Source organism: Takifugu flavidus, chromosome 5 (assembly GCF_003711565.1).
Source record: "Takifugu flavidus isolate HTHZ2018 chromosome 5, ASM371156v2, whole genome shotgun sequence".
In the NCBI taxonomy this organism is placed as follows: domain Eukaryota; kingdom Metazoa; phylum Chordata; class Actinopteri; order Tetraodontiformes; family Tetraodontidae; genus Takifugu; species Takifugu flavidus.
This window is the reverse complement of record NC_079524.1, coordinates 11,479,269-11,504,795: the sequence shown is the minus strand read 5'-3', so window position 1 is coordinate 11,504,795 and position 25,527 is coordinate 11,479,269. Positions and strand designations below refer to the sequence as shown.

Genomic DNA, 25,527 nt, shown 5'->3' with positions numbered 1-25,527 from the left:
GTAGTACTGGTACTCTGGTAGCACAATTGTCTGCTATCTTATTCTCAGAAAAGTACAGTAGCCTACAGGAATTTGTTGGTAGCTTTTTTTTATGCAGTCTAGTGTTGGTACTGGTGAGGTTAGATCGTTATTTTGAGGTGGAAAAGCCACAACTGCTGTTCACATAAATGTATAAATAGATAACAACTCTAAAGCAATAAATCCTGAGATTTTCCTTCTATTTTATTTTATTTGCAGTTCATATTCACATCAGATATGGCCTGGACTGGCTTTGTCCCAGTCTGTGGGTGGGCTGCATGGACTGAGGTCAAAAGATACACCCGCCCCTTACCCCTCCTCCAGCCCCGCCCTCTTATCCAAATAGGGTTACTTCTGGCTCAAAAATCTCAGGATGGCGACGCCCAGGAAGCCAAACTCCTCGATTCACAAACAGCTCTTCATAAACAAATGGGTGACATCATGCAGGGTCACCATTTGCTCACAACATATCCAGCACGAGCACATTTACAGTGGCCAACCTTATATCCATGAAGCCTCCCATATTTCTTTTTGACCTTTCTCAGCGTGCGCATACTAACCATGATGTCATTAGTCATTGTCCTCCATTCACATGGCTAGGTTAACGGTCCTGCTATTGAATTATCACGTTTGTCCAATATTTTTATGTTGTAAAGCGATGGTGATCCAAAGTAGATCCTGGTTGTACTTCAACTCTTGTACTTATCAACTCTCATCAGTCGATAATCACGTTGACATCAATCGTAACCCTCAAGGCGTTTGAGGGTTACGGAGTTGACGGTCAAAAGCAGTTGACCTCCGTTATCTTGCCAACAGGGTGTGTTCGGCAGCACGTGCACGGGGTAGGATGAGCACGCGGGAACGTGCAAGGTGACGAGCAAGGTGAAAGGAGATGCACAATCCCATCATTACTAACACTTTCAAACTGTCAATGCTCCAATCCAACAACTGGACATTTACAAAGCTGAAACTGACAGCGAACGCTGGGAAGTGATGGAAGTCTCTTTTCCCAGCTTTGCCGACCACAAATGCGGCGTTTCCAGTGGGATGTCCCACAACCTGAAGTTTTACTGCTACTTTGAATGTGGCTTGTGCTTTGAAAGCCAAACTGAACTTTGACTTGCAAATGGTCGTGCAAAAAACAGAAAGTACATCCTCTAGAGTGAACGGCAATTTGAATTTTTCTTGTTAGCATATATAAATACATGTTTCTCAGAGATACGCTCGGTTTGGGAGTTGGCAAGCAGGGGGATGGTGTTTGTGCTTTAAGGCCTTTTGCTTATCAGCAGGGCACAGATACTGTTCCGGTCATGCTTGACAGGTGAGGGTGTGTGTGTGTGTGAGAGTTTGTCTGCGTGTATGGGTGTGGGTGTATGTGTGTAAGTGTGTGTGTGAACCCCCAGGACAGGTGCGTTACTTCAGGGAGCAGGTGCACCCTCACTCGTCCCCCTTTCTCTCCTTTTGCCTTGTTCCCCCTCTCTCCCGGGAGGCATGTGGGGAGAGTGATTGGAGAGAGCCAGGGCCCCGTGGGGAATGCTCTTTTTCCCAGTTCATCTGTTCCAGACAGGCCCCTGCGGGACATTCCAGCTCTCCCGAGGTTCCTGATTGCTAGGAATCAGGCCGAGTGAGCAATCGTTCTCAGGTTGACGGCTTTGTTGCTCATTGGGCAGTTACAATGACCCCCCCCCTCCTTTACACAGCAGGAAATTATACGGATTTGTTCACATGCCCAAAAACTAATGGGTCACACCCATCAATCCGTCCTGATATTTAAGATGGTTCCTTGACAGTGAACGCAACATCAACCTATAGCAGAAGTAGGCACGTATTGTATTGCTAATAACTAAGACATTTTCCAACATTCACAAAAGGTGCACAAACCCCAGAGGAACTTTTATCCACCATCTCCTGACATGACTTGATAATATTGCTGACAAGAGATATGTTTTCTTGCTGGGATCTCACAGGTTTATACGAACCAGCTTATCAACTAGATGCAGTTGGAGTGCATTAGCAGAGAGAATTATGGGGGTATTTTAGGCCATCTATAATGCGTGTACCTCTTTTATGTGGTCATTTATTATAAGGCAAGCTCTATGAATAATGTATGATTAAAAGGCGTAATGGATACACTGGGACTCGTCAAAATAAAAGCAAAAATCCATTTGCTCTCCCAGTAGTAAATCTACCAGCTTGTCCTTGGGCTAATTTCCAACTTGGGACTTAGTGTTGTAGTGAGTGCACGTCTTAATAACACTTTGTGTGTGGTTGTGCTGTAAAAAGTGTGTGTGTGTGTGTGTGAGAGAGAGAGAGAGAGAAGAAAGAACAGTGAAATGAGACATGTAAGGAGAACAAAGCCGGTAGCATCTTTTTCTCCATTCCTCCTTCCTTCCTTCACCTCCCCATCTCACTCCCTCCCTTGCTCCTGTCTGCCTCTCTCGCCATATCAAACCTCCTTGCCCCTGCCTCCGAGCAGCTGCCACTTCTGAGCCCGAAGAAAATGAAGGCAGATGAATCAATTTGGCCTGTGGCCCTAAAGTGCACTTGTCTGCACCCCAGCCTGGGTGGGGGGGATAATGAGCCGATAGATTGAGATGGGGCTGTAGCCCGGTACTGTGCATCAAGATGCCTTTGCCTGCCACACCACCAGGGCCCCCTTACGCACACGCATACACACACGCACGCCGCTGATGTCTCGGTGAGCTGTGGTAGCAGCCTGTCGCTGGGTTAATGGGGGTGAGAGTCCTTTGCGCAGGACACTTTTCAGAGCAAATTAGAGGAAGAATCTGTATCCGTCCCTTTCAGGCTGTCTTTCACTGTATTGCCCCACATCTCCTCCGCGCCCTGTGCACAGGAAGCCCCAGAGCAAATTTGAGTGTGGTAGTGCAGAGCTGCACCAAGGCAGCGAGAGAGGAGGGGAAAGGGGGGGGGCAAGGTCCAGGGTAATGAGGATTGACATCGAGACAAGGCTGAGGCACAGCCTCCCAGAGCACTGTTGACAGGTGACGGCAGACAAGAGAGAGGCGAGCCAGAGTGAGAGGAGAGGGAGAGCGAGGTCAAGACTAACAGCTTCTCATATTAAAGGAGGGAAAAGGTGGAAGACGGCACAGCCGCGCACCCCTCCCCCCCCTTCCCCCAGAAACCCCGTGCGATGTAAGGGATGGAGGATCAAAGGAGCAGGACAACAAAGCATCCCCTGCCAGCCTCCAGCCAGTTTCCCGCTGACAGCCTGCAGATTGATTGACACTGCGAGGAGAGCAAGGAACAGCCAAAGGAAATGGAAAAGTGAGCCACAGCCCACCTGAACTGGTGTGAACCGCTGCTTTTCTGTCCAATGCCCCACTTAAACTGGGCTCTGTGACTTCACCCAGGTTTAGAGGAGTATAAATGAGCAGAGCCAAGTCGGCACTACTCAACTTGGGGGGGGTGGGAATTAAGATGCTGGAGGGCCCTTTGAAGATAATTAAAGAGCACAGAGCGGCAGCCTCCAGAGAGGGACTGCAGACATGTTCAATACCGAGACTAATGGAGCTAATTTCCAGTACATTATTCATGTAAAACACAGGCCCTTTCGAGCCATGTTTTTTTCCCTTGCATATCTGTTAGCTATCATCTATAAATCGAACCGACTCTCACCCACAAACTGATTTACCGCATTTACTTACTGAGATAACTCGATTAACCTTATCCCACGGCCGCATCGCCCCAATGTTTAGCGCAAACAAACCTAATTTATGCAAGGAAATCTTTGAAAAGAGCTATATCTCCTTTAAACATCGGCGTGGCCCAGAGCTGCTGCTTCGATCGCATGACGAATGACCTCAGTCACGTTATAAAGGCATTGTGACCTTGAACCAGGTCCACCTCATGGTCACATCTCAGAGGAGACCATCTACTCCCCCAAAGCTCTCTAACTTGTCCTTTTACATTAATGAGTACACAGTAAAATAGAAAAACACATGAAAGCTGTGCAGTTGGGAGCTTAGGGCCAATTAAACACCTCCCCAGACGAGGAATTAGTCCCTTCTTTAATCACAGGCACTCAGGGTTGCCAATCTTTTGTTAGAATCGAGGAATTTCTGCCGAGATCAATCGCCGTCCCGTCCTATTGAACAGCACAGCAGTCCTTGTAGGCTACATCATTAACCTGGGTGGTATTAGACGCTGTGTTCTGATCAATAGCCAAGTTGATTGCTGACTGGGTAATGTAGTCCCAGAGGAGACGGAAATGCTTTGCTTGCCTTTAGGAATCTGTCAGCGGCACTAATGCTCGGTAAACAAAGTCATCAGCGACTGTACCTGACTGTGGCGTGATGTGGACCGTACCGTGACGCTCCGCCGCTGCCTCGCCGTCTCTCTTCCAGGGAGGACTGCTCTCTTTGTGCTTTCCTTTAGAGGGAAATCAGAAAAGGCCAGCGTCTATTTTCAGATTCGAGGAGTGATTAGGCTGACAGCTCGTCGAGAGAGGAGCGAGGCGGTTGGAGGTGGAAGTCAAACCTGATTAGGCCCTCCTGCAGGTTTCTCTTCCTTCCATCTCTTCACCCTGATTGCTTTTGCTTGGCGTCTTCCCCCCGCCCTCCCATGTCCACCATACTTACCCCTACACTCCCCCATCTTGTCACTGTTGACCTCAGCACACTGCTAATGCCCCTTGGACAATCAGCATGCTTGCCCTGGTGGCAGAAGGGTAATTAAAAGGGAACTGTGTCCACTTGGCATCTGAGCTGGTGGGCACGAGGGCAGACAAACAGTCTCCACCACCTTGTCCCTCCCTCGCTCCCAGCCAGGTGGCAGCGTACAGAACCTGTCAGATTAGCTGATGACCCTTTTAATTCTAACCCAGCCAGGGGCCATAATTGATATTTACCGGGAAAGGTTAATTGTAGCAGTGATCTGCTTAAATTACAGTGGAGCTCGGGAGACGGGGGACAGCCAGCTCATGTGCTACCAGGGGAGCCGCTACAGAAAGCCTGCTAGCATCCTGCAGCCATCGCCACTGTACTCTAATGTGGGCAACCAGCACAGGACAATATGATTGGCTGTCGCTCCACTGGCACAGAGTCCTCATCGCTGAGTGGGCCAACCTCCCATCTGGCTGGGAGTTTGGTCGCATGCCAGCTGCAGGTCTCAGTGGCCTGCCATAAAACAAACCATCCGTGTTTGCATTGGGGTTACCCTGATATGTGGTTTGGGTGGCTGGGTGGAGATAAATGCATTTTTAACAGTTTTATGATGTATTTGAGGAGGTTTGTTTAACTCCCATCTAGTTTCTAGTTTAAAACTCTGTTAACAGTGTTTCCCCATAGTTGTTTTTCATGCACTGTTTAGAAATGTCAGCATTTACAGTTCTGCTGGATGGTCCGTAGAGTTTTGTATGAATGCAGAATTGGGAATGGGGTTTGGGGTTGGAGGTGTTTTTACTAAACCCAGTTCTCATTTGCATTTAGCCAAAGTGTAAACTGACGGAGCTGCCAGACACCGTACAGATTTTTTTGGTCACTCAAGTCAGTGGTTAAAGTACTAGTGCCCTGTCTAAATCTGCTGTATTATTATGCAAACGTGTTTGTTTTGCCTACGGGAAAATCTACGGGAATTGTTTTTCAAATGCTGCCATTAGGACCCCCGGTTTATGCAATCAGATGTGAGACATGAAACTTCCAGACCATAATGCTATCTGTGGAGGTCTGTATCCTATTTGTTGTCTAATGTCAAATGAGCGACTCAAAAACAACAATGCTCACAACCTCAAGGTCACCAAATCCTTCTGCTGAAGTAGCTGGAACATCATAAAACCAGAAAATATGTGTGTTCTTTTTTGGTTTAGGCTAAAATATCTTTTTAACATACAATGTCAATTGGAAATGGTTGTCGGAGCTGTGCAGACATGCAGCAACACTCGGCGTGGTTTGGTTCAAACCTCAGACATTTTCCCCTGGACTTTTAGATTATTAACACCTTTTTTTGGGCAAAATGATTTCTTTAAATTTCCTTTATCACCTCCAACTTCAACATAATTTATGTAGTGCAACCCTCCTTTGAGACGTTGTGTTAAATGGATGTGATAAGAGATTCTTTCAATGTTTTACTTCTCCCGATCCAGACATCTTAAATCAGACCCCAATAGCAGCAATAATTACAAATCATAAGATGAAGAAAGAAAATAAGACAGCCAAGAGGCACTGACAAGGTTTTCAAATCTAAACCATTGTTAAGCTTCCTCCTTCCCATTTGCTGAAATCGACAGGCCACTTAGCTGATTAATAGTTACAAGAGAAGAGCTTTTAGGATTGTATTTTATGCCTCTCATGCCTGAACGTAACCACAAAATCACTCCCTCCTAGGGTGCAGCACTGATTTGTGGTTGAGGGTTAAAAGGTCCGAACGCGACTTGACGAGCTCTCCTTGTTTCCTCTGCAGATTAAGCCTCTGTCGATCCGTCCGGTGAAAGTCAGCGAGGGCGAGACGTTGCAGGAGCTGAGCCGACCACACAGGAGCAACTCAAAGGAGCAACTGAGTGAGGTGAGCTCTTTGGCCGAGACCTTTCACCTTTTCATTGACCCCCTGCAGAGTCAGGTTATCTGGTTTCACAGACAAAGCAGGGGGACCCCCTGAGGTGGGATAGAGAGAACAGTCGGACGACAACTGCGTGGAGGATGAGATCAGAGGGCAGGTGGTGCAGCAGCTCCTGCTGCTTTCAGCAATCGCCCCATAAATCCTCTGTGCATTGGGGAGAAATAATGGCTGGCAGCACATAGACAGGAAATGATTAAGCTGCTAACACAACATCACCTGCTTTAAATAATACCTATTTGGCCCGACATTATTTAAAGCACAGCGTGGTTAAATGTAGATGTGACCTTACACAGTTCAGCCAGGTGCTCGCTGACCCTGCCAACCTCAGAACAGAAGGAGTTAAAGGAGCCGGTCTAATTATCGCTGCGCCAACGTCCATATGCCAGCCAGTTTAAAGGCTGAGTAGGTGGCAAAATGGAAATGGAGGCAATGGTTCAGCAAAATGGACCAAAATAATGCAATTTAGTAACAGGCGAAGTGATGAGAATTTATGCAAAATCCCAAGTGGCTCATTTTAAATGAATGTAGAAATATGCTTCCTAAGTAATGGCTGTCAAGCGGGCCTTCCAAACCATCCTAAATTCAATCAGGCTGCTCATTTAGCTGACGAAGGCAGAAGATAGAGGACTGGAAGTATACAGCCTCCTTTAAATGGTGGTGGGGAAAGTCATTGTAATTAACTTATTAAAAAGATTGTTTAGAGGGGACCATATAATTAAAAATCCAGCGTGATTAAGAAACAATGCCTTGTACATCCTCATTTTCATCTTTTTTGAGCCTCACTGCTCTGTGTCTTTCTCTTCCGTGCACAATGTTTCATGGATTTGTGTAAAAGGCTTGTCTTTTAATGAAAAAGTCAGGAGAAGAGGCGGGCCTGTCACATAAAAGACTAGAGCCGGTTGACGGCTCTGACAGGGATATATGGCTCTGTGTGTGTGTGTGTGTGTGTGTGTGGGTGTGGGTGTGTGAGAGGTGGGGGGGGGTGGTAGTGGGAGAGTGACTGTGGTGGAAATGTTGGAAATTGCTGTAATCAGAGACGTGCTCTACCTTGCGTTCCTTAATCTACGGCCCAATAATTGGCACAAAGATGCTAATCGTTGTTGCTATGGCGTCCATATGTACTCGTGTGTCTCTGAACTAGAGCCGTCTGTCAGTAAATCTGTCCCTCTGTCCTCTGGCTCCGGGAACACCAGTCCATAGATTTCCCATTTATTACCGCTCCATGAATTCTCCATCACCTCTCTGAGAACGCTGCTAATTTTGGCGAATCGCACGCCCCGACATCAAAGAGGGAGCCGAGGTTTAGGAGCGCTTAACTAATGATGCCACGTCTGCGTTTGAGTGAAATGGATTTCTCTTGTCTTACCGCCACAGGAAATGGAGACAAATGCGACATGTGGATGCGTCTGCCTGTAAAAACAGTCATGCATCAATTTAGGAGCAGGGGGTAAAAACATTACAGGGATGCTGTTTGTTCATTGCCATGGTTGGGTCTTTATCTGTTTACTTTGACTAGGTAATTGTGCCTGCAGTGCAGCGCGGCCTCGGCGCTAAGCCACACAGGGATTAGGGAAATCGGAGGCGGCGGTGGCAGGGGGGAGTGGTTTCCACTACATCTGTGTCCTGCAGAGAAGAGGCTCGCAGATTTGGTTCTGTCAGTGTCTGACACCCTCTGATATCCCCCCCGGTCCGACCCCGGAGCGCGCGTCTGATCTCCGAGGGCATGTCCCTTCGCTGGCGATGGTCGGACCCGCCCCTCTGCCTCCCTGCAACTACAAAAACGAGGGGGGGGGGGAAACCAATCCCGTCTGGGAGAAAGACTGGACCCCCTCCTCACTCGTCACCATTTTTTTGTAAGGGGTGTGGGGGAGGGGGCAATGGAACTGGGGAGAGGATTAGGGGGCGGATTTAGCAACATTTCTCTTCTCTGAGGCTGTTTAGTTAACCCTTAAACGCCGCCAGCACCCGCTCCGCTCCCTTTGCCACCAACCACCACACATGCATGCACACACACTCATCCTGCCCCATCCCCCTCACTCCTCTCTGGGGCGGGTTCTTAAATCCTTTTGAAGTCCTAAGCGCTGCAGAAATCCATTGAGAGCCATGTATAATGGCTTTTAAGAGAGAGTGTTTAGCTGGATGCCGACCCTATGGCTTATGAACCGCTGGCGTTTTAATGGATCCCCCATTCCCTCCCCTCCTCTCCTTCCTTCACCGGCACTAAATCCAATGGATTGTCCCTCATTATCATTTAAATAAGCCTCTCTTTCTGCTCAGAATGCTCCAAGTTGAATGAACTCTACATAGTAAAGCTAATTCCAAATGGCCTTGCCCTCCCCTGTCAAAAGAAAAAACAAAAACGCAGATATGCATTTATGCACACATGCATGAGAATATATATTTTAACGCAGTCACGACGCGTACACGCAGAGACAACAGGCCAAAAAATTCATTCAGACACGGTTCGCTTTGTGTGCTCCTGCGTCCTCTCGTCACTCCAGTCCTCCTCTCCGGTGGTGGTAATGAAGAGAGCAGGGAGGTTGAGGAGAGTGAGAATAGCCTTTTGATTCCTGCAGAGCTGGCTTTCCGGTTCGCGGCAGGACTCCACCCTAATCGCCACCGCAGGAGCTGTCCTGCGAATCAGAGAGACCCACAGGCATTGGTGAGGGCCCAGGCCCGGACCAGGTGTGGGAGGATACATGAGAGGGACGGGGAGGGTGTGAAACAAGAGAGCCACTAGTGGTGGAGGCATGGGGGAGGTCGTTTGGATTGAAGGTGGACCTCTGGATGAAATTGGTCTAGCGGAAAAGTCCCCTCCAGAGACCAGGGAAGGGGGGGGGGTGCCAATCTAGACAGGGGAATAAAAGAAGTGAAAATTGGAATTGGTGGGAGGGATTTGGGGATTGGTATTCGTGCCGGGTGCTGATAGAGAGAGCCAGAGAACGGAACAAAACCCAGCCTTTTCTGTTTCCATCCTGCACTTGTAAAGCATTTAGAGCATCGCATTTGAAAACACAGGAGGAGTTTAATGGACAAAAACACTTATTTATCCTCAACACAAAAGGGCCTGATGGAACGTAATGAAGAACTTTTAGCTTGCTTCCAAAATCCATCCGTCATTTCCCTTCTGTTAATTGGTGCTTAGTCTTGATTAGGGCTGCAGGGGGTGCTGGAGTCTATCTCTGGAGACAGTTTTTTAATTTAATAAATGAATAATGAATGCATCAACTCTGCAACTGCAGAAAAGAGAAATTTGATGAAATAGTCTCACGTCTCAAGAATGCTCTGGCCAATCAGCAGCAGCAGACTCGCTGATGACATACTCCAACACCTGCAGAAGCTAGCGCTAACATAAACATTATCGGAGTTAGCACAACCATAAAGCCATGTTGTTATTGCAGAGAGACTCACTACCAACAAATAAGAACAATGTCGCGCACCGATGGGGCTCCGGCACTTATGACTGTGTTTATGTTAATGTCGCTGCTCTGAAAACCACCAATAATGTTTCGCAGGACCTCTTTGTCACAGCTCCTCGTGCCTTTCGAGTGCAAAGTAAATATTTGTACGGTTACAAGACGGAAATTAAAAGACTTTTCCCGTTGGCCGGCAGACTACAGAGGCGGTCCAGACGCGTGTAGCGATGTCAGATGCAACTTCATACAGCACAAAATAGGGATTCCTCCACCGAACCATGTCATATTTCCAATTGTCTGAAATGCATCATACAAAGATGTTGTTTACAATTTTGTCATTTTGTCCTTTTTCCTAAAGACGTCCTGTTTTTCACTCGCCAGACAACTATTAAGTCTCCGGGCTGATTGTGATTGATCGTTTTTAGAGTATTTGGCTCACCTGCTCCCATGTCAAAGGCCGGAATGTACGGAAGTTATAAAGGCGGGCGCGGGCACGTGGCAGAGTGGGTAAAAGGTTAACGTGAATATTGATATTAAAGCGGCGCTGCTTCATCATGTCTGTGTCAGCGAGTGAAACGCTTCTTAAAGGTCATCCCTGTTCTCCTGTCTCTCCCTACAGAGTTCCACTCACTCGCTGTCAGGCCGCGGCTACTCGGTAAGTGGCATTTTCATGCTTCATCGCTTTACGACAGAATTACAATCTCCAACGACCCACTTTATGGCCCCGGCGCTCGACATTTTAATTATGTTAAACAGAGTAATGGAGAAATCATGATATTAAGAACATTAATTCTGGCTGACTGACTGATTAAATTGCGGGAAGGTGTCCTACGCTACCTTGGCAAAAAGAACCGGGGTTTTATTTGCATCGATCAGCACCGCCGCTGCAAATTGGCTGTCAGTGTTTTATGTCTTCTTCTTCCGGCAACTGTCGATGCCGGATCCTCTCTCTCACATATATTAGGGTGTGTGCCTAAAAGCTGTTTAAAGGCCCGCTTTGTCGTTGAAAACAAACACATTTCACTGCTGCGGATATTCATGTTCACTGAAAATACGTGTTGTTTTCTTTCAGGAGAAGTTGAACTATTTATGTCTTGGAGCATGTAGACTGTTGTTGGAAGGAAACATGTCAGGGAGGAATACATAACAATGCCTTGGAAAGCACCGAAATGATCTTTTCTAACACACAACGGCTTCTAAATCATCATAGAAAAGCTATTTTTACCCCCTGAAAACATCTGTTGCCTTGCCCCAGTGCATTTTCCAACCATAAATTTCTCCCATCATCGTTCCGATGCGTCTCCTCTCTGGGTAATAGAGACGGCACTCGTCCTCTGTGTCCTTTGCTTAAAGGGAAACTCGTAAATGAACGTTCCTTAAAGAGCGATACCTCCAGCAGATGAGTGGCATATGGCAGCTCTCATTGCAGTTTGGAAGTGATCATCCTGACAAACAAAACAACTATAAATGGTTTGTCATCGTTAATCTGCCTCAAAGGACTGGAGTTAAAGCGCCGAACAAAGCGTGACTTCAAAAGACTCCGAGCTCTCCGCGATCTTTCTTTATTTTTATTTTTTTAGTTTTGTTTTAATAGAACATGTCACATTCCTATTCCCCGGTGCCACGTTCTCACAGATGGTTGAAAACAAGCGAGACCTTCCAAAAAAGCTCGTGGAGCCCTTTGGCTCGAGCTGTCAGTTTGAGTCGGAGGGAACGAGGCCGTCTTTTTTATCCGAGAGGAAAAGCATTCAGAGAGAGGGCAGAAATGCAGGGCTGGGGGGGGGAGGGCTTTTGTGGTGGTAGTGCGGAGGCGGGGGCATTATTCAAGAAAAGGAAAGTCCAGTAACGAGGGCAGGAAGTCTTATGTTCCGACTCCCCTCTCTGGCTCTGCAGTGGTGCTATCTGCAGCTCCTGCAGCCGCCGGGCACCTCATGGGTGCTGAGCTCTGACTCTCAATCTGCTCTGCTGCAGGGCCTGCTTGATTTCTCGGGTCTCCTTATCTGGGAGCGCTTCAGGCTTTACAGTGTGATGGTTTCAAAGGGGTGGGGGCACGAGGTGCGGGGGTCGGGGTGGGCCCCAGGGAACAGCCGGGCGCAGGCTGATTGGGTATGAGAGGAGGAGTATCTAGAGGAGAAGGCCAAGGGCTGGGTAAAGCATTATGGCTGCAGGGTGAGGAAGAGAGAGAGAGGCTACGCGTGTGGGTGGAGGACGTTTTTTGAGGTTGAAGGGGGGGTCAATGAGGCAAAAACACAAGCGTAGGCAAGCGCCAGTGGCCACCTATAGCCTGCCAGGGATATCTACTGATTGGCCCCAGGCAGTGATCAAAATCTACCGCTTTGCTTCTGCATTCAAAGAGTCAGGCAGGCGTTTGGTGGCTGGTTATCTGTCATCATCTCTCCCCACGGTTTGTTTTGTACATCTGTGGAGACTCACGCCTTCGCTTTCCTTCTCTGTCCAGATGCCTCTGTTCCTGCATTGGCTGCCAGGTGTAAAAATGCCTTCATTTGAGCAGTGTTGGAACGTAAAGGAGGTTTTTAGGCTCCGCTGCCAGAATCTGAAGCCACCAGAGCATTCTGACGGTTTGTTAAACCCGTGAGCCCTCCAGATATACAGATTTATGCAGGGGGAAATTGCTCTAATGTAAATAGCAATAGAGGTGGTGGAATCCAGTTTCAGTTATCACAGATTGGATTGGTCAACAAACCTTCACCCTTTCAGATTAACCGCTTGAGTGCGATTCCATATGATGACATGGCCACCCCCCATCCTGCTACCTGTCCCCCACCTACCCTTCATTCCCCATTCAGAGGAGATGGCTTATCTCTGAACCGCTGAGTCCAGCAGCGATATACAGCAGCAGGACGGCGACTCGCTATCTCGCTCTCTGTGGAAGACTGGAAATGGAATTGTTTATCAGGCAGAGTCTAGCCCTGTCTGCTTTGTGCAGGCTTCATTATAGCCTCTGCTATGTTTGGGAGACAATATCTGTCTCTTGTTTCCTGCGCTGCTACCTGCTTGTTGTTCCGCTGGAGATGGGCCTGGGCTCTGGCGATTTATCATCCTCTCAGAGGGGCTCCTTGATAAAGAACCCAACATCCCCCTCTGTGCCTCGGAGATATGGCTGCAAGAGATGAGGAAAATGTCAGAGGATCTCACCGCAACGATCTGCCCCGTCCCGTCGCCACCCCCGGGCTCGAAATACTGTATAGAGGAGGAGACGTTTTAGCTAAGCCACAAAGACACACCTCCGTTTCTTTTCAGATGAGGTGATTGAGCTTCAGTCGCCCCCCCCCACCACCCATCCCACCCATCCTTTTCTAACCACCTCAAGGCCGAGCTACCACTCATGTTTTCAGAGACGATAAAAGCACAGCTTTGTCTGTGGCAGCATAATCTGACTAGTCTGTTTTAGGAGGTATTATCTGTGAAATGTCAGGGTGAAACACTGCTTGGCCCGTGTGTTTGGGTTGAGCAGGAACGCTCCGAGCTTCCAGACACACCCGTTCTTCATTTGCCTGCCCGGGTTGTCATAATCATATTTAACGCTAAATGAGTCGACAGTCTCAGAGTCATTTGTGCGTTCTTAAACAGCCCTGTTTTAATTGATTTGGCATTCACAACCCCCCTGTTGTGGCGAACACACTCCCATTTAAGTGACAAGGCTTTTTACGAGATCTTTATCGAATACAAGGATTATGCCACCTAATTATAATAGAAGCCATTAAAAGCTTCCCGCTTTATTACACGAGACGAAACAGATCCGCTGGATTAAACATTATACGCGGGAAGGAAATGGGGGGAAATTCTATTTTTTCATTTGCAGGATATTTTTCATGGAGGTTTCGGAAATACAGAGCTTGCATTTGCAGCCGAGGCTTCTTCCCGGCTCCCTCCTCTCTTGTTTGCTGTTTAGATTTCAGCAGGGGTGTGCAGATGTCTCCATACCACTGACTGGGGTAAATTAGTGAAGCAAACCCGGGGCTCAGCAGGAGTGGGCTGGGGCCCTGACATTGTCCTGGCCTTGGGGTGGGGCACCGCCTCGCAGGGGCCTCTCTGTGAGAGCTGTTCGCCTTGAAAAACCTATTTGTTTATCCCCATGTGCGGTCCAGCTTCAGTTCCCGGCCCTGCTGTTCTCCACGCACCAGGGACTGAGCTGTTGCCGCTGGCAACTGATAAAAATTGCTGTTAACCACAGCAGAGCCCACAACACATCAATCAAGAGTCCTGCAGATAAAGGCTACAGGCTTCTACGGCCCCCGACTGAATGGCACGGCTGAAAATCCTTTTCCAGTGGCTGAGCACACAAAGCTCTGATGGCTGAGGTCTGCAATCATTCAGAGTCGAGGAGGGGAAACTTCATTTTGGGTGTCGCTTCAGGTTTAGCTGGAGCCGAGGTGCATTAGATCGCAGAGGGGGCTCCAGGAGAGGTCATTTGAATGAAGAGGCGACGCCGCCAACTGGTGTCGAGCAGGCCTTCTGAAGCAGCAATCCCAGCACAGCTAACTCGCTCTAAATGAACTCCTAATTGTTTTCGCCTCTTGGCTTCATCCTTTGGAGTTGTTAAGAGCTGGGATGCACGGCTTCACAGGCGCCATTTGTTGGGACTGAATGGGGGTCGGGAACGGCTTGAATGATCATAATAACGCGAAGAAAGAAAAAGAGGTATTACTACGAACGGTTTCACTCTCACCTTCCTCAGTTTAGCTCCCTGATGCTAATGTAATGTGGCAACTTTGATACGTGCTAATGGGAAAGAACAATACTGATCTTTCCTATATTAAATCCTGTTAATGTATTCCCATATGAAGCTCTACGTGGGGGTGAGTCCAAATGAAGCGCCGTATCTCCTGGGTGAAAGCATTAGTTTTATCCCCTAAGCCCGGCCTTGATAATCATCGCTCTTACTTTGTCCTGGATGCACTGTCCCTTAACTCGCATTTGCCCCACTTTAAACAAATAGGCCTATAATGTAACAATAAAAAAAAAATATGCTCTGAGGATTTGTTTACTGCAGCCTTTTCCCATTAAGTTTCACGGACACTGTAGACAAATAAAGTGGTAATTCCACTTTATCATATGTTACATACACCACAATCAAGCGGCAATTACATGCTCCTTCCACTTTGTAAGAGCTCCCAGTGCCGACACGGATGTTTTAATGAGGGCTGTAATGAACGCTCAGGGTGTTTGGCAAGTCTCTGCGATGTTGCTTGGTCTTTTATGGCTTCCCATTATAACGTACAATTTGCATCAGCAAATTACAATGCTCCATATCATTATCCTGCGCCGAGGCCCGATCATAAATTAGACCTCCAATTACAAACATCTATCTGGGAACGGGGGTGAATATGATTCCAGCCCACCCGAAGCAGACAGCTGGGAGACGCAGCCTCCCAGAGCTTACGGGTTGTTTCTCCCAGCATTTTCCATACTGGTGCCATTTTCTATGGCGGGGACAAATGTCTGCCGGTCCTCTGTCAGCACCTCCGAATGGGAGGGAAAGGGGGGGAGGGGGCTGCATAGTGAACTTAAATCAGTCTCCTCCTGCTAAACGCAGCCCGCAATGATTTGGGTGACTGACTGTTTCGCCTCTCTTCCAACACTCATGCAGGCTGCTGCCTCGTCTATTGTGTCTGAGCTCAGCCGCAGCTCTAGAACGTCTCTGTTTCCCTCATTCCGCCTCTCTCGCTCGCTCCCGCTCAACTTGATTATACACTAGAGGGAACATAATAAATCACAGAGATTGATCACGCTGCAGCTTATTAATTCAGTGCCACAAGTGTAATATTAGTCTGTGTCATTTAAGAAACAGGCATTACAGCACTTCCAGTGTCCCCCAAGGATTTGAGAGGAGGCCATTTATGTTTGAGTGGAACGGAAGGGGGGAATCGGGATGTTTTCAAAGCATCTACGGTTGTTCTTCACGCTTTCAGAGCAGACATTAAAGTCCCCGCCTCCGTCTTCGCCGCTAATGGCCGTCGCAGCCGAAACCGGCAGCGGCGTCCCCGTGACGGCTGTCAGACGCGACCTGCGACCAAATCTTTGCGCGGAAAGGTAGAACAAAAGGCCCGCCGACGGATCGCTTCAGGCGAAGAGCAAAAAACCACTTCCACTGATGACACAAAGAGCCTGCGGGTCTGCTGCAAACCTGTAAGAGCTCCCCACTGCCGCACAAACAAAGCCTGAAATTAAGAGGAGCCAGAGGCAGGCCCGGTTCTGCGGCAAAGCCGGCGTGTTTTTCACGGCCTCTGTGGATTTCCACTATAGGATCGTAATAGGGCAGAGAAATGAAACGGCAGTTTGCCATTTTCGGTGACAGATTTTGAGTTCCTATTCTGCCCTCTCTCTCTCTCTCTGTCTCTCTCTCTCTATTCACACCTCCCACCACACTCTGTGCTAATTTTAAAAAAAAAAGGTACTAAAACCGCCTCGTCTAGCCTTCAGAGGCTTTCAGATCATGTTTAATTCATATTTTATTTTGCATTTTAACCTCGCATATCTGTAGGATCAAGCACATCAATCCGAGCTTTTTTTGGCTGCACAGCCGGAACCTACAGGACGACTCCAAGACCTCGAGTTTGAGAGGTCACGAAATGAGGAGACTTCCTTCCATGTTCTTAAACACCCCCCCCGGCCATTATTCCACTTATCTTTAAAGCGTTATTTATTTATTTATGAATCTATTACAGCTAAATCCCCCCCACCCACCTCCCCGACGTGCCTGAGTACCTTTCCCAACACCTGTACTAAAAAGTTCTCCTAAGTAGGTCATGTTCTGCGACTTGTCTTCTAATCACTCAATGAAAAGAACACGACTCGCCTCCATAGGAGTCCTGGAGCCGCGCTCCTGGGATTTCAACGGCAACATGCACTCATTTGATTTCCTGGCATGTTTTTTCTCTCCCTCCTTTCTGGCGCACAGCTTTTTATTTCCTTACCTGCCTGCTGACAGCACGAACGCAACACCTACCCTGTCTTCAACTTCAGTGCACACATATGCACCCCCCCCCCCTTTTTTTGTCTGACTGTCTCAGTGGAGAAGGTGTCTGACAGTAACAGCAGGTAAGGTATAAGATTACAGGAGAAGCAGGGGCAATTATACCTCCAGCTGATGCTGGCGCGTTTATGAGGAGAGTAACTGTTAATGACAGCGTTGCGGTTTCTCCAGAGGCCAAAACACAGCTCAGGGAAACCGGCTGTTTTTGTCAGCCTGCCTTCCTGCCATGTTGGCGGTCCTACTTTGTTATTTTCTCCCGTGCCTCATCAGCATCGAGGGCCTTTTGATTGACTTTTGGGAGAACGGCACCACAAGCGGGTCCATGTCTTCACAATTAGCGACATTAGCATCAGTTGCTCCATATTCAACCAAATTTGGACGGGAATAAACTATATTTCTTGCAGTTTTTAGTGCTCGCTCCTGAAATTCATTGTTGTTATGCGACAAAATGCAAAAAGCCAATAAGGCAAACGCGTGTGAGGTCTTTGAGATGCCGCAGAATCCTAGAGGGATTGTTAATGTGATATTTACTTTGTCGTTGTTTGGAAAACACACGCACACGCTTTCATATCTCCAACTCTTTGGACGCGGTTGTGCGGCCTCTTCCCCCCTACGTGCCTCCATACACGCTGTGCAGATTGCAGTGATTGGAGATGTGTTTGTGTTTAGATTAAGGAGCTGAATCATAATTGCACAGGCTTTTCCTTGCGGTGGCCTTTTCCCATAGCAGATCCCAGTTCACAGCGTGCAACATTACAGCAAAAAAAACCAACAAACCCATTACAACAATACTCTTCCACCATAAACTCTCACACACACTCAAATGCTTTGCATCTATGTCGAGCGTGTGCAGCCTCTGCTCGCAGTTGTTTGCCATTTTTGACCATATGTAAATCTGAATGCACTTCTGTTTGTGCCAGATGGTGCGAAGACACTGTTTGTCTTCTGTCTCCCCCGAGGACGCACCTGTTGGGGTTGAATCTAGCTCTTTCACTTTCTAAATGCTCTGACATATGGCTGCTGACGCAGGACCTGTGTTCACTTCCTGAAGCTATAATTTCCGCTCTTATCGTTAATAATGACGCAAACGCTAACAGTGAGGATCCTGCTTGAATTGAGACGCGCGGTTTGTGCATCCGTTGAGCTCTGACCCTCACGCCGGGTGCTCAAAGTATCAGGCGAGCCATCCGTTGCATTCTGCGAATGCTATTTTGGAGCGAAGAGCGCGCTATCTTCTGAGAAATGTGAATGTAAATGAAGGCCAGATTCACCCACCAGACGATCCACACTTCAGACTCCATCCACCACGCCCTCGACGTGGGGTTGGCCTTGGCCCCGATCGCGCCGGGGCACATGGGAGATTAACTGGGCTGGCTTACTCGCTCAGCAGGTTTCCCGACTCTCTTCCACTCATCCCGGCCCAATCTGCCAGCTAGCCTCCTGCTCCACCGAGCCATGGCAGCAGGGCACCGCCAGCCCAGCCCGCCTTCATTACGCCTGCCAGATGGGCTGAGAATTAGATTCGAACTCCCACCATGGAGGTGGCAGGGGAAGTGAGGAGAGGGAGGGAGGGATGGAAGAGGAGGAGAGGGGATGAGGAAGGAAATGTGTAAGAGGAAGAAAGTAATGGTTTTTGTTTTCATTTATGTTGCAAGTTATTACATTTTAATGTAACACCCCTGGGACGCCGCCGCATTAAATGCCTGTTCTTGAATAATCGACGCTAACTGCGAGCAAATGCTAGGGAGAAATGAAATTAGCGAGCGCAGCAATTTGGCACAGTGATTATCGGCTCCTCGGAGGCACTTCCTGATGATTTAAGAATGCTAACATTTAAGCAAGTCAGATCTCATTACTCTTCAAGGTTAAATCGAGCCGTGTCTGAGGGGAGGCAGATGCTTGATTGGAAACTGCGCTTCCTTGTCTTTTTGTGTCGCTCTCCATTTTGCGCCGTCTAGAGCGCCATTTCCCGCATGCATGCCCGCTCCGGAGACTCGCGGCCCGGTGTCAAATCCCTGTGACACGTTTGGCTAATTGCTAATTAGATACCGCGCATAGCTTTGTGCTATGGCTTCACTGGATCAGTTTAAATCCTTGCCAGCCAGACCAAAAAGGAGCGTTGATTGCTTTTCCAACTCACTGTTTCTTTACCTGCGCTGAATTTTTCCCTCTTTCTTTGTTGTCCCATGAAAGAAAAGAATGATTTTCAAAGCAATTTTGGCCCTGGCATCTCCTGGCTCGCTGTTTACCTCCGCCAGCCATACACATCTGCTCCGCACACCAACTTGATCCAATTAGGTGACACCAGACAATGTCTTCCTCCTCCACAAGCCCGGCTCGGTGCCAGGGGTCCTGCACAATAAAGAACTCTTTTCCATTCCTTCCATTTCGCAGCGTCGGTGCGTTTTAACAGTGTTTACCCTCCGTCCACGTGTCAGCCCGCTTTCAAAAGGGGGCTCAGCTGGAGAAGCGTCGGCCGCGGCGGATAATGATGCGAGCGGGAGCGGCGTCCTGGATGCACGCGCGCTTTCCTGTAAATCCCCCCGTCCACTGCGACGCGCCCCGCAAAGTTGAGGGACAGGCGGGTTCGGACTTTTATCTCCACTTTGGAAACGTGGCAGAAAGCAAAATGTTTCTCGCCGCACTGACGAGATCCGTTTAAAGCGAGGCAGGAGCCGCAGCGCCGCTTTGGGGAATCCGTCTATTAGTTTTTCCAAGCTGTTGTTTTCTCATGCGGGGGGGGGAAATCATTGCAAGTCAAATGTAATCATCCCGCCGTAGGGTTCGCTCTGTCTCGAATAATAATAATAATATTAGGTTGGGTCGATGGCATTGCCAACATCAAGCTTGTAATTTAAATTTCTGAGACACGAGTACGGAGGCTGACGTTAATCACAACCAATCACGGATGTTATCCTTGTTGTTTTTTTTCCCCCCTTGTTTATAACAGCTTTATCTTTTGGCGCATCTTGAAATTTGGCAGCCTGAATTCATTATCCGCAGCGTTTCATGTTAGACAACAAACATGCTGCCTGTAATGTGGGATCCGGCCCCTCCCACCAACGCGCTCCGTCCTATCCGACGTCCTCGGCATCGCGTTCCATCTTTGATGTGGCCAAAAGGGATTTCTGGATGGGAACAGGTTTACCTCGGGAAGGAGGAAGAAGTCTATAATTGTAACCAGACGTTTCCACATGAAACATTCATGCTTAAGTGATTAGCAAAGATTAAGGTGGGTTTGTTTTGCCTCTTAGGAGGCCCCCGTGACAATTTGGAAATGGATTGAGAGCAGCTTTGGGGAGCGCGGCCTCCCTAATCCAACGCCACTGGTTTTCACCCACCTTTGCTGAATTATACATCACATTAAAGTTCTCACATCAGCTCCGCAGCCAAAGGGCCTAAAGGTGTTAAACTACCTAAACCTTAAATCCTTTGAAGCATTCCCGAGTATTTCCAGGATTTTAAGTGAAACAGGCTCGGCGAGGCGGCCGGTTTGTCAGAACCGCTTCCATTGTGTCAGCATTAGCGGCGGGGGGGGGGGGATCCTGCTGCGATGAATTCCGACTGACGGCGCCCGTTGTAATCAGAGTCGTAACGTGTGCGTTTGCCATTCCCGAGACGACGGAGTGGATGTGCGGCGGTTCGGCCAGTCATGTGAATCCATCTCCCTCTCCGAGGCGCGCTATCATGTAACCTATTTCAATATCGTCTTGCTATCGCGTGGATGAGGCGGCGCCCCCCCTCATGCGCCGGTTGATGTGATCCCCAGATATATTCATTCACAGCTAATGATAAAAGATGGCTTTGGACGGGTCTACTTATTTGACAATCATTGGAGTGCCGCGGTGATGGATGGCGTGAAGGACCTCCAGTCCTGTCTCCTCCCACCGCATAACCACGGCTGCCTCTCTTGGCCCCGCCCCCCTCGCCACCGGCCCCGGGTTCATTTCCCCGGCCCAGCTCAAGGTCTCCCCGCGCTTTAAAAGAGAAATATCAAATTGAATTAAAATTGCTCGTTCACCCAAAACACAGTCCCGCGCGCCTTTAAAATCACACAGCTGTTCCCACAATTCATTGCTGCAAAGTCAATTCCTGTCTCTCACTTTCTGTGTCTCTCCGGGCGCGTGGTAATGTGAATTATTCATGCCAGCGGGGCCTCGGCGTGCTTCATCATGTTAAAGTGCCCATGACATTACTGATGGAGCCACTAACGCCCCCACACTGCTAGCTATGCTAATGCGTGGGGAAGGAGGAACGAGGAGAGCTGCCACCACCTCCAGGGATCAGGAGGACAAGTGCAGATCATCTATTAGAAATTAACACTTGGAAATTAGATATGACCTCTTGCTTTAAATCACCGCCGTGAGAAAACACAAAACACACTTGATGTTGCCCGATTTTTGAGTTTGTTCTCGAACCCCTCGACTGTTTTACTGGCAAAATATTTACAAGAGCGGTAGGGGCGTCATTAATAAATGATGATGAAAAAAAGGTTGGTTTTTTTTTCATGATTTAGCCTGTAGCTTCTCCTTCTGCTAAATGCTAACAGGCTCAGTATGGATCCTCAGTGGGGGGGGGGCATTTTGTTCTTTTTCCGCCAAAAAAAACTTTTTCCAGCTCCAAATGTGTCACGCCGAGCAGCGAAGTTGGACTGAGGCATAGATCGGGCGGGTCACGCGGGCGCGCATCGGCCCAATATCGGCGCGGCGTCGCGATGGCGTGCAGCTCGACGCAGCTCGACGCACGCCTGCCACATTTCCCACAATTTGCTTTTCTCCATCGGCGGTGATGTGTTGAATGGTCTCGCTCTCAGCTGTAACGCGGACGGTTATGTCGCTGATCGTCGGTGATTAGTGCCCCTTTAGATCCGGAGCTTCTTCGCCTGCGTGAGTGATTGAATACGAAAACTGGTGCTGGACCATAATGTGACAATAAAGCAACATTTCAAATAACTTCTTCCAAAGCTGCTCTTCTCACTCGACTTGAGAGGAGCCTCAGTGCCGTTCTGCTCAGTGGAAGCGATCGGCTCAGGGGACCCGGGGGGATTACTCGGTGCTGGTGCGAATCCCTGCTGGGAGCTCATGTTGTATTTATTGTGAATGCTGAAACCCGATAGGCCGGCTCCCTTTTAAGTGAACAGAATGAGCTTTGATGATGATGATGATGATGATGGTGAAGCCAGAGCATCACCTGCTGCTTGGGGGGGGGGCAAGATTTATTTGGTGGTGCATCGATTCCTGGCTATGAAGCGTCTGATCAGTCAGAATTTTAAACTGTTGAATCGGTTTGTTTTTGCTTTGCCCCGCCCCCCGCCGCCACTCCGACAGTGGGCTCACGTACAGAAAACAGGAAGAGCGAAGAAAAGCAGCGGCTGAACATGAAATAGTCGCTTTGTGTGAAAGCGGCCTCTGATATGCTCTTTGTGAAGCTTTTCACACCTTTTCAGAAACCCGCTCGCATGTCTGTAAAAGCGCTGGGCGAGACGAGCGCAACCGATACCGCGGTTCCCACACGCTCTGCCTTCTGAAATTTCACAACCGATAGCAGTTACTGAGAGTTGGCCTCGATTAGATCTCACCTGGTTAGAAGATGACTGGAAGGGAGGCGGGGGGAAACTGTTGAGCAAAAACAAGAGCAGATAGCGGGCCCGGTCGCATCTCTGAGGTTGCGCCGAGGTTTCGCTCGGCACGTCGCCGGCCTTCCCCAGGTGCACCGCGTCCTCCACAGATGAGTGGGCGGACTCGGAAACGACGCCCTGCTCACCGCACCCACGCTGTTCTAGCTTCCGTTTCCAAGTTTCAGACAGAGATTCTTCAAGTTTGATTAAGACTCTTTCCCCTGTTGACGGCAAACCAGGTCAACGCACGCGACTCCGGGCTTTATGTATGTCAAATCTCAGCCACGTGAGGGTGGGGGAAGGGTGGGGGGGGGGGGATGAGCCTCGCCCCACGTAGGCAGGAGATCTGGCTCCTGACTAGCAAAGTTGCGTGGCTCCGGGGAGCTGAGCGATGTTATCACAATCAACAAACCATTCATGGTGCAGAGATGAGGAAGAAGGAAGGAAGGTGTTTGTTTTTTTTCCCTGGGCCGCCTCTGATTATTTTCTTTATCTCTGACATGCTCTGATTTAACGTGCCCCGTGTCACAGCCGTCACTCACGCTAAGTCGCTACCGCGCGACGGATGCTATCAGCCGGCAAAGGTAGCGCGTGGAAATCTCTGACAGCTCAGAGGCTTTGCTGGGTTCAGGCCCATCAAAACGGGTCCATCCCTCAGAGATGCTAGCAGAGGGGTTAGCATTAGCGCTCAACCCCAATCTATTAGCCTGACTGGGAGCCTGCTCATCTCCTGCTGGAGACAAATATTGGTTTTGTTGATCGTTTCAGGAAAAAAAAAAACACCTCATTAAATAAACTTGTCAGCAGAATGTGACTTTCCCATGGGAGAGTAATCTCAAGGATATAGAAATAGTTGCAGCATCACCCCACAGGGGTTCCGCCACCTCCCCCTCACAATCCCCCCCCCCCGCATCCCTCATGCCTGGGAGCCACCGAGACTCTGGTGTAGCTGGAGTAAGACGGCAAAGTTTTCATTTACTATTTATGCAGCTTACTCTGTGAGAGCAGGCCTTCGGGGTAATGTTGGGTCTTTTCATAAGTTACAAAGATGTAATTAGACAAATTAACTCGGCAGACACTCGAGGTTGTGTTTTAATGCCGTGTGTGTTGCTTAGGTTGCTAATTAGCAGGCAGCCGCTGCTCCAGAATCGCACATCGCTCCCGAGGCCTTGCATCCATAACCTGACAAGCAGCAGCAGAGCGGTAATGAAGGCTTATGTATCCCACAGGCTCGGTTTGTCTCACTTCCCAGCCCGGTTTGATGCTGGAATTCACGCCGAGCCACTGTGCTGATCTCTCTTTCACGCCCGCGTATCATTTCCTTCCAGGTTGGGCACGCCGGCCTGAAAAGGACGGCGATGTATTCAAATCAAACCGATGTGTTTTTGCCTCAGAGGCGCAGACTTTCATTTGAGCCAATCACCTTTATGGCTCAATTCATCATGGTCTGGGTCGACGTGTCCAGGTCTCTTGTTGTGAGGAGCACCCGGGGAGCCGATGAGCCATTTCCGCTCACCCGGCTCCTCTCCCACTTTTAATGACTTGCCGATGGTGATTTTCAGCCGAGCGTCTGTTTTTTATTGGCTCGGAATAAATTTCCCTTCCCTCTGACACCAGACATTCTCTTTAAATTGGATCGAGAGGGCTGAATGCCAAATCGGAAATGACCTAGCAACATGCAGATTAACTTATGAGAGAATTTATTTGTCCATTTACTGTATGTGGCCGCATTAAATTTGTGACAGTGTTTATCACCAATATGAGCCGCCTCCGAGCTTTTCATTGCTGTTGCCGTGGTAATGCCTTTATATACGGCGCGGGGATTTTTCTTCCCCCTCTCTCTGTTTATTTAAATCTCTCCACTTTTGCACGGCGACTCGCGAAATGCGCGATTATCTGAAAGGATTTCGCCGAAACCTGGACGTCGACTGCGTCGTTATCCGTGATCCAGTCGTCTTTAACGTCGACGCTAGATCCGCTGGGATCTACTGAAGATAAAGAGAGCGGCGCTAGTCTTACGGTCCTAAACCGGGTTCAAGACTGCCCAATATTCACCTCCACACATCCGTGGAGCATCGTGGTGCTGGTAGATAAGGCCAGATCCCGCAGCACGGGGGGGGGGGGGGGGGGGGCGGCAAGACTGGGGGACAGACTGCCGCCTTAAGGCCAAATATGCTGTCAGAGTGATGAAGGCTAGCTCTCTGCTACAGGACTGCATGATGAGCCGCCTCTGTCTGTCTGCCTGCCTGCCTGTCTGTCTGTCTGCCTGTCTGTCTGCAGCTGATGTGGACAGTGAAGAAAAAAGGTGCAGTGGGGAAGAAGATTCAGCAACATTTCACCACAAAGACTTAAACACCGTTAAGAGCTTCTCTGAGACGTGCTGGATCATTTGATTCCACCCCAGAGCCAGAGAGAAACGAGCCACGGGATGGTGTCCCTCCCGCCGCCTGTCGGAATTAAAGCCTCGGAACGCAGCACGCGCCGGGCGACTCTGAGACCGGGAACTTCTCATTAACCCGCAGACGCAGGCTGCCATTTTAATCAACTAACCCGCGTTAAAGCGCTCGGCTTCCCGGGGCTCTTCTCGGTGGTTTGGTGTTAATCAGCAGGTGATGAATGGCTGAGATGTTGTTGCAGGTATTTGCAAACAACATAACACGTTCTCAGGTACCGACGCACGCACGCACGCAGGCAATCGTGTTTACAAGCTAACTGCACACCGTCCACACCCACCCACGCACACACACGTACGGCACATTGTATGGTTCATCTGATTTCTTCACACATGCACACAGGCACCTATATATTCGAAAAAAAACACTTCCTTGCTTACATGTGCTGCATTGCATTCTGATTAGGCACGGAAAGGAAGTGGTAATGAACTGTGAACACGCTGTTTCTTTCCA

The 25,527-nt window shown here is 48.9% G+C and overlaps 1 protein-coding gene and 1 long non-coding RNA gene across 3 annotated transcripts in view; one reads left to right on the top strand and one right to left on the bottom strand.

Annotated features, from left to right (window-relative positions):
• Positions 1–25,527, top strand: part of fbrsl1 (fibrosin-like 1) — a 205,066-nt gene that overhangs the window by 70,227 nt on the left and 109,312 nt on the right. Inside the window, 2 exon segments of the mRNA XM_057034300.1 lie at positions 6,436–6,537; positions 10,627–10,662. Of these exon segments, the coding sequence (XP_056890280.1) occupies positions 6,436–6,537; positions 10,627–10,662 (138 nt within the window).
• LOC130526543 (uncharacterized) lies at positions 8,960–22,725 on the bottom strand. Of its 2 annotated transcripts, XR_008950785.1 has the most exons (4): positions 22,583–22,725; positions 13,019–13,128; positions 12,797–12,901; positions 8,960–9,224 (listed from the first exon to the last, which is right to left on the bottom strand). It is a non-coding gene; the product is annotated as an uncharacterized LOC130526543 (long non-coding RNA). The 2 variants fall into 2 exon arrangements; XR_008950786.1 differs by lacking the exon at positions 12,797–12,901.